Consider the following 9,606-nt stretch of genomic DNA (forward strand, 5'->3'; position numbering starts at 1 on the left):
CAGGCCCCTTCCCAATTCAGTCCCTCAAAAACATTTCCCACTGACACTGATAAAGAACCATGATTTCCTCTTTCCCTAACCTCGGTCCAGCCTTAAACTGTCAGCATCTGGGGCAGGGACTGTCCCTTCTTACATAGGTGGAAAGCACCTGGGGCACTGACTACCAGGCAAACAGAAGAGAGGGGGCAGGCAGGCAGAACATGGCAGAGGAGGGAAACCTCTGGTCTTTTACAGACGTGCGTATTCCCTTATTCGTCTTTCAACTTCTCTCACGTCCTCCTTGCCTTCCCCTATACCCATCAGCCCTCTTCTTTCTCTCTGCACGGCCATCTTGCAAGTAAACATCCCCATCTTGTGGGCGGCCATTGCTAAGCAGGCCAGAGAGCCTCACAGAGTCCCCACTCGAATACCGCTTCACCTTAGAGCCGGGTAGACAGAAGCACAGCAGCAGACCAGGGTACATTCTACATAACAAGTATGTTTATGACCAGCTCAGGTTTACGAAACAGGAGTTAACACTAGGTTTGCCAGATTTGCTCTGAAACAGTTGGAGGAAAAACTTCAAATGCAGCCTGTCTCTGCAGCAGGAGCCCCAGGCTGGACAAAACGCTGCAAAAGAAAATGCAGGAGAGGTGAGTAAGAGTTACAGCATCAGATGGGCCAATGGGACAGGACCTTAAGGAGGTAAATGGGATTAGCGCCTTGCACCAGGGATCGCAAAGCACTTCTGTTATTTAATGGGTTTTATGCCCCGATCACCATGGCCGGGGGGCACATGAAAAAAATTCAACAGCATCGCTCCAGGCCAGGCATTGCAAACAGTCCTTGCCAGCCTTAGTACATAGGTCTGCAATGATCTACAGGCCAACAAATGCTTCATCGGGAGGCGAGACCTGGCACCGTACCTTACAGGTCAGAGGAATCAGTCTCTGCTGGATGTCCAGGGAAAGCGCGTTCCACATCCAGGGACCCTCCCCAAGAGTGGAGCCTGGCTGACCTCAGCATCCCACTCACTAATGATCTCTCACAACAAGGGTGCTGGAACAATTTGTGTAGTGGGGGGTGCTGAGAGCCATTGAACCAAACTGTAAATAAACCCTGTCTATGATGGAGTCCACTTCAAGCCAGTTCCAGCACCTATGTCTCACATAGTGGGGGGAAGAATACTCAGTGGTTTGAGCAATGGCCTGCTAAACCCAGGGTTGTGAGTTCAATCCTTGAGGGGGCCATTTAGAGATCTGGGGCAAAAATTGGGGATTGGTCCTGCTTTGAGCAGGGATTGGACTAGATGATCTCCTGAGGTCCCTTCCAACCCTGATGTGCTATGATTCTAAGCCCCCTTGCCCCATAGGGAAGATGAGGATTCTTGTCCTGTGTCGCACTGGCACGGGAATGTCAAGGCCAACATCTTCAAACATGGCCACTGAGGGGCCTCAGCATGTGGCTGCCCAGCTCAGCTCACCTTAAAGGGTCCTGAGTTTCAGAGCTGCTTAGCTAGTCAGCTTGGCTCAGGCCATGGCAGGGCCCAATATCTTACCAAAGGGATCAGGCTTTGGGCTAGATTCTGCGCTGAGCCTCTCGGGAGATATCACGCAGGAGGGGCAGCCGAGGAGGAGGATGACAAAGGTGGCTTTGAACCACCTCTGTGTCTCCTGGACACTCCCTGCTCTAGAGAGCAGTACAACCCCCAGCATAAGCTAGACCAGCCCTGGAGCGTACGCCAGAATCTATTGCGTTTCTCTGCAGGTGGGGATTTGCCCTGGGGCCATGGCAGCTCCTTCCCCTCCCCTATGTACCACCAGAGCCAAGGCCAGAACCCGGCGTTTGACTTTGGAGGTCAAGATACAAAGAGACCCCAGAACCATCGGAATTTCCCCCCGCCCCCGCTGAATTCTTGGTGAACAGGCATCGAGGCCCATTGAGAACAGAAAGCAAAGCAGGACAGAATCACCACTTATCAGCCAGGGCAAAGCAGTGTGCAAGGCCCAGTCAAGCATGCCCCAGACAGCAGAAGGGAACCTTGGTGCCTTCCCTCTGGCCCTGCCCTCACAGACTGACATGGCCACGAGCTGCTGGCCGGGATGGCTTCCCTGGCCACGGTCAGGTTTTGACAGGAAGCAGCTCCAGGTAGAACTTGATTTAGGTGGGCTGACTCTCAGCCCCCTGGGTGGCTTAGAATGTCAGCGGACACGATCCCAAACTGGCCAGCCAGGATGGCATGGGACCACGTGCCCCGAGGTTCCCCATAGGAGAGAGAAAGCCAGCGAGGTTCCACTGAGCCACCAGGAGGGTTCAACTTTCAGATGCCCCGGGATGCCTAGGCCAGGTATGACATGAGGTCACAACTTGTCTTGCCCCAGGTCTGCAGCACCGGCAACAGAGGCCAGGAGGGAATCTTGGCATGATTCACTCTGGGGAAAATCACTTTTATTTGTTATCCTGACACTCACTTATTTGGACCTACATGTCTCAGTACAAATGTTAGCCCTTCATCATGGACCTAAGTTTACTTTCAGCCCAGGAACTAGCTGGGGGAAGCCAGCTGGTAAAGCAGTGATCGGAAGGAACTCAGGGCTGGATTAAAATGGAGAGCAAGCTCCTTTCTAACCTCAGGAACAGAGGGTTCACTCTGTAGGGTCAGGTCTATGGAGGTGGCAGGTTTGAGGAAGCTCGGAGCACTGAATCAAGGAATGAGTTGAGACTCCTCTCCAATGTTCTACCTGGCCTACACGCCTTACCTGCTGTATTTAGCTCGAAAGGGTGGCTCGGATATCAGTGTTCGACCTGTTGTTCTGCATTGCTTGAAGCATGACCTGGGACACGCTGAAGAAACAAGAAGTTATAGGGAGGTGTCAGACCCAGCAATGCACTGGGGAGAACTTCTATCCATCCATTTCACGGTTTTGCACAGGTGCCCATCACTGCAAGATCTGAGTGCAGGCCAAAACCCAAAACGTGCTGCTACCTAACTGCAGAATTGGGGTTCCTGCACCTGGATGGCATTTAGGGGGATCTATATTTCAATGTCCAACTGGCAAAAGCATCGAGAAAGCAGATGTTGCAGTTGAGTCTGCAGAGGGAGAAGCTAGAATTTGACGTCTGCCGCCAGACTGGATCAGACCCACGGTCCATCTAATCCAGAATCCTGTCTCTAAAAGTAGCCAGCACCAGATGCCTCAGAGGAAGGTGCAAGAGCCCTCCAATAGGCTGATGTGGGATAATCTGCCCCCACAAAGGCCTCACCCCATCCTCAAATCACTGGAGCCTGGCTTAAACCCTAGAGCAGGGAGTTGTTATCCCTTGCGAAATTCTTTTCTTTTTGCATTAACTAGAACACTGAATATTTTTCTTATCCAGAGAAACGTTTGGCCCTCTTTAATTCTTTAGTCTCAATGGCACCCTGTGGCAATGTGTTCCACAATCTAATCACATGTTGAGAGAAAATAGTATTTCTTATCAGAGTTGAATTTTCCACCTTGCAATTTAATTGAAAGTCCCCTTGTTCTTCTGTTGTGCGAAAGGAGACAAAGGGTTAATTTCCAGCTAGAAGAACAGCTGTAGTAGCATGGTGACCATTGGCTTGATCTCTCTAGCCAATGAAGACTCTGGATAGCCAAGGAACTTGGACTCTTCTTCTGGGAGAACACCTGGTTTCGAGGACTTTTGTTGGATTTCCAAGGGGTGACAAATCTGAACAGCAGCAAACATGTCTGAATTCTCTCCCTATTATGGAGGCCTGGCAAAGTTTTCACCAGGGGCCCACTCTGAGTATCTGGCTACACATCCATATTTTTAAGGATCAGCACAACTTGAACCCAGACCTGCAGGGCTACTCGGCAACCAACATCCCCACAGTGCCAAGCAGCAGCAACTGTAACCTGGCCACTCCCGGCAACCCACAATCTGCAGAGGCTCAACACGACAGGAAGTTCCACCTCGAGTGATCTGAAAGCATGGTCTTAGCAGTCCTGGTACGCCTCTTTGTCAGAAGAGCCAACAAGGCATTCCAGGATGTGTCCAGGCAACACAGCTATCTTCCACGACCGGCTTGCTTCTCTGTTTCTGAGCTCTCGGTATTGATCTCGGCTCCGACTCCCGAACGACCCCTGGGATCCCGACCCCATTACCTGGTATTGCCCCTCAGCCGGATTCTTGACTCTGTGTCCAGCTCGGATCCTTATCTTGACTCGAACCTCAGCTTGACTCTTGACCCCGATACTGGCTCTGGGATTCCAAGCGCCTACCCCTAGTCTTGCCGACCTTCTCCCAGGATCCTGACAATATTACCCTAGGGCTCCAGCACACTGGCCCCACTCCAGCATGTGCCTAGTTCCACGGCACACAATCCAGAGTGCTCAGCACCGAGAACGTGAGCTCTTTGAGGCAGGGACTGTCTTACAGTGGATGGGGGCAGCACCTGGTGCTTTTTGGGCGTGACCCGAGTATGGGCTGGCAGGTGTTTAAAGACCTGCCAAGAGGATCTCACCTGTTTCGCACTTGTTCCAGCCTCTCCCGCATGGCTTCATTCCTGATGTCGCTCGATACTCGATAGACCCGGGTGTGACTGCAAGAACCACACAAGTCCATTCAGGTGGTTTTACGATGCTGGCCTGGTCACCAATAAAAACCATCCAGCACGCCTCCCAAGCCCAGCTCTGCGGAGGTCCCCAATCTTTGTGTTATCCCAGTGTACCCAACGGGAGGACTGTATCCTCCAAGATAAAAGTGCTCCTCGTTAGTTCTAGTAGAACCCAAGAGATCAAAATTGCTGACATGTAAGCGTGATGCTGTAAAAGGTTGCGATTGGTTATTTTTTTTTTAATACATTGCAATATAGTTGCATATAAACTCCACAGCTCCATGACCAAACGCTGCCCACTTTGGGCCAGATTCTTAGCTGGCATAAATCAGCACAGCTCCACTGCGTTCACCGCAGTGATGTACACCAGCTGAAGATCTGGTATTTTGGTCCAGGCCGGAGCATCCTGGCTCCCACTGATGCTCATTGCCTTCTCTTTCCCCCCCTCTCACTTCAGTGGGGCTTCCGCTTTCTTTCGCCAGCTCAGTACCTTGCAGAATCAGACCCTTTGCCTCTTCCCAGGGGATAGGTACAAGGGACTCTACCTCCATCTTATGAACTGGATCTTTGTCCTCTCCTCCAGAAGACCGTGGCTAGACGATGACACTGGCAGTTTCGTGCTAGAGACTTGAACAGTCTAGGAAAAACAGGGGAGAGCAGATATTATTCACAGCAGCAAAATCTTGGCATGAAGGGAAATAGGATGAAATGCAGCTCAGAGTCTTAACCAGGAAAAAACAAAAAGCCCTTTACTATCTACTTTGTATCAGCATTAATGAGATCATAATGGTTAATGCCAAATGCAGCTGAGCAGTGCCTATTACTGCGTTGCATTCAGGGGTGACATTTCAGTTGTGTGGAAAGGTTGCTTTTCAAGTTCACGTGGAACATAGGGGGAAAGCAGGATTTGCCATACCGGATCAAACCACTGCTGAAGCAAGTCTGTATCCTGGCATCATTATGCAAAACCCAACCCCACACACCGTCCCTTGCCTTATATGCTCTAAGAGTCTAATCTAAAGTCCGTGGACGTCAAATGGGAGTCTGTCAGTTGATTTCAATGCACATTGGACCAGTCACTAAATCTTGCTTCTGGCAGAGGTCAATTGATGCTTCAGAGGAAGAGGAGGAAAACCATAACACAATTACCTATCTGTATATAATGCTGTCTACGCAGGAGGATAAGCCTTCCTCAAATTATCGGATCACCTTGTACTTTTGTAGCTGATATTTGATTAGCCCCTTAAACTGCAGAAGAAGGAGGAAACAGTGAGCCAAACCAAAATGAAGATGGGAATTACTGCTTGGCAAGTTTGTCCTCTGTGGAGAAGGACTCCACTCTAAGCAGCAAGGGCCAAATTTTCAAAAGAGCTCGGCACATAAGTGGCAGGCCGGGAGGAGCCAACTGCTGAGCACTTTTGAAAATGTGGCCCTTGTTTGGAGGATGCCAAAAAGGGAGGAAAAAAACTCTTGAAAACCTGGCCCTGAATGGGAGCAATGAGCCCTTGGGAACCTGGCCCAGCTGCCTAAGGGGTTTGGTGTATACAAGGAATGTTTTAAACCAAGTTCCAGGGGATGACAGACAGTCCAGCCATCTGTAGCTGCTATGGTTTCACTGGCAAAGCCAAGCTTGGTATCAACAGCAGAAGGAAAACAGAGTATTGTTTCCTATTCTGTTGAAGTTCTCAGACCTCACCCACTGTTAAGGTGTTGGAGCACCTAATGCGTCCCTGGTGTAACCCCACTGGACATGCTGGCCCATCCTACCCATAGCACCATGAGAGAAGTGTGTTAAAACTAGGGATATGCCACACGGACTCTGCTTCTTCCACCTTCTCCTGTACAGCGTCATAGGACGCATCCACCTCTCACTCCACACACCGCCCCCTGGACACTGTCCCGAGGAGATACCTGTGACTTTATCATTCCTGAATCTTGGCCAGCAGAAAGGGTCACTTTGGTTTCTGCTTTGGTTTCTGCCTTGTTTTCCAGTTTCTGCTTAAAGATCTTGGAAGCTTCTTCTTCAATCTGAAAGAGAAGCAAAATAGCAGTATCTTTCCTAGGCAGCTTTGCCTGCAACTCCTGAGGGAGAGCAGTGACTAGAATGAACTGTGTAGGTATCAGACCTCAGTGGCTCTTAGGCACTTGGGGTTTTACTTTATACTTCTTTTTACTGAGGGCTAATAACAAAGCAACTATCCATTTAGGGAAAAAACACTTGGGCCCCTTGCTTCCAATCAGGTACCATCCCCTCTTCAGAACACAGAGGGGTGGAAGAGTGGAACCTGCCACATCAGTCCTCTTAGAAGGCTAGAATGTCGTCTCCTAGCTAGGTGTGTATCAAATATGAAGATCCACTGTTAATGTCTGTTGAGGCAAAGTAATTACCTCAGAGCCTTTGGCTTAAAGTGCTCTCCAAGCAGAGTTGAACCAAAGTCCCCAGAATACCATCAGGGACATTTAACAGCTGAGGATCAAAAATGCAAGCTCTTCCACTGTGTTGTGGGACAGTCTCCTCTTTCTTTTTCATAACAAGGGTGGTTACAGCCCCGATGTTGAGCCAGATGGGCATGAAAACCACATTTCTTCCCTCTGTCCTGGTTATCATCTAAGTACCAAGGCACCAAAACCAGGCCCCCTGGTCTGTACCCATCCAGACAACCGGGCATTCAATGTGGTTACCTCCTAGTTAGCATCCAGGTAACCGGGCATTAAAATCCAGGATGCCCCCACTTAGCAGCAGTGCATTTCTGCATCAGATCCAGGAACTGATCCTGCCCCCGACCCCACCTCTAGGCTTAGCAAGGTAGGTAGGTATTAAAATCCTCCCCAATTCAGTGTCCAGGCACTGAATTGATTTCATTGGGGCTTAGTGCCCCGCTTTACCATCTGGGTGCTAACACAGTAACCCGCTCCCTGGTTACCGTCCTTGCTGGTGTCTTATTGGCTAGGATTTCACTAACTCGGGCATGCTGCTACTCTCTGGCTCTCATCCTCACCTTCCTCAGCCAGTGCTCTAGCACGGACAGCATCTCGGTCTCCACAACTTTAATGTCCTGCAAGGAATCAGACAGGGTGAGGCTGGCATGAACCCTGTGCATTCCCCCCCCCCCGCCCCGCCAAATGGGGAGCTCACAGCTAAGCCAGAGAATAACCCCATCGCCCCCTTACCTTAGCGCTGCTGGGTGGGAACCGACGGCCAATCGATTTACACATCAAGATATACGCAGCCCAAGAGGAAATAATCATCCTAGGGGACCGTCTCCCCTGGGAGGCGAGCCCTCCCTCAGCCTCAGTTCCCCTCGTCCGCAGGAACTGGCCTCTGCAGTCAGACTCCTGGTTGAGGGGGCAGCATTGTTGCATCACCAGGCTCCGTGACACAGCATCCACCGGCGCTGTAACAATGGTAGGTGGCAGCAGCCAAGTGCCTCCCTGTGCAGCCCCCCACGCCACTCATAAAAGAAGCAAGGAGGAGGCTCCTGTGTTTTCTAAGCAGGGATTCTCCCTTCTGAAGCCCCTAAGCCCTTCCTTGGAAGTTACTGGGCTCCTCCCCTCTGTGGTATGTAGGCCCCCCTCACCAGGGGTCCTGAAGCACTGCACCGGTTTCCAAAAGCACCTAAGGGAGGCATTAGGTGCCTAACTGAATTTCAGTGGCATTTGGTCACTTAAGTCCTTTCAGCCCCCCAGGCTCTATCCTCCCAGCCCCTTGTCAGGGAGGGAAGTGCTCTCTCCATTTTACAGATGGGGAAACTGAGGCACAAGGTGATTGCCCGGGGTCACACATGGTGTTCGCTGCTGAGCTGGGAACTGAACTCAGGTCTTACAAATCCCAGGCCAGAGCCCTGGGGCCGTCCAACGCTTTCTGTGGCAAGTGTGTTTACTGGAAGATATTTTACTCCTCGTGGAAGGTACCAAGGAACCCCCAGGTGCTGCAGGAAGGGGTGGTGACTCATCATTGAGCCAATGCCCCAGCATAGTGCTCAGAGGCACCGTGCTACTGGAGGTGCCATCTTTTCCACAAGATACATAAACCTGAGGCACTGGCCATTAAAGATCCCAGGGCACTTTTCATAAAAGATGAGGCATGAACCCCATTCCCCTGAGGGCATTCCAGGGTCTAGCTAGCTAGGTATTGTTCAGGATTGCAGTCTACCCCCATAAATCCTTGCAGCAGTTTCTCCAGGATTCTTCACTTCCTGCCCCAAACAGTTGTGTCACGACGCTGTGGAAACAGCGGTCTTATCCCACACCAGAGTTGTCTGCATTTCAGCAGTGGGCAAAGTGGTTCCAGTAAAGGTTTTGGAGAGAACGTAGGGATCTCTCAGGTTGAAAGTTGCTAAATAATTGCTGTTTAGTGCAGGGCCTTGCTCCCTAAGCTCTGGGCGCAATAGAAAAGGGCTTGTGTTTTCTTTTGACATGCCTTGATGGAGAGGTACTTGTACAGGAAAAACTGCTCAACTCTGTTCGAAAGGTTGGGCTTTCATATTTGGAGCAAGAACAAAAATGAAGCTCTGCTTTTAACGGCATGCTTGGAAGGTAGGTGAGCAAGCTGCCATTAACTCATTCGAGCGAACGATTGTGTGGTTGATGGCAAAAAAAAAAAAAAAAAAAAAAAGACATGGGGACGTGGTAACTGTGCCAGGGCATTACCTGAGGAGACGCAGAAGGCGGGTACGCCCACCAGTCTATCGGAAGGGGGATTCCAAGAAAAGGAAGGTTGGAACCAATAGTTTAGTTCAGTTCCAGGTGTCCATTCCCATAGACTTCCCAGGGCTCCTCTGAAAGGTCAGACTGCTGCCATGACTGATCTGGCAGCGCTGGGTAATAGCCAGCAGTGTCCCAGCTATATCAACGCCTGGGACACCAAGAACCTTCTCTCTTTGTTTAAGGCTGTGGAGAGGCAGCTGGAGCAAAGGAGAGGGAGGGGACAGCAGGCACAGAACTTCAGTTCAGTTTCTTCTCTTGAGCCCGGTCTCATCATTTACACTTTTGCCGCACGAGGATAACGTGACTATAAGATGCTGCCA

At 50.6% G+C, this 9,606-nt stretch overlaps 1 protein-coding gene across 1 annotated transcript; it reads right to left on the bottom strand.

The window, feature by feature from the left end:
* Positions 1-495: 495 nt before the first annotated feature.
* SPATA19 (spermatogenesis associated 19) lies at positions 496-7,942 on the bottom strand. Its single transcript, XM_027829205.2, is given in 9 exon segments — positions 496-609; positions 2,739-2,823; positions 4,487-4,564; positions 5,125-5,216; positions 6,491-6,607; positions 7,579-7,635; positions 7,751-7,839; positions 7,842-7,926; positions 7,928-7,942. Coding segments are annotated over 8 exon segments (609 nt in total). The 3' UTR covers positions 496-609; positions 2,739-2,747.
* Positions 7,943-9,606: the final 1,664 nt, after the last annotated feature.

The sequence above is a fragment of the Chelonia mydas genome, chromosome 22 (genome assembly GCF_015237465.2).
Source record: "Chelonia mydas isolate rCheMyd1 chromosome 22, rCheMyd1.pri.v2, whole genome shotgun sequence".
In the NCBI taxonomy this organism is placed as follows: domain Eukaryota; kingdom Metazoa; phylum Chordata; order Testudines; family Cheloniidae; genus Chelonia; species Chelonia mydas.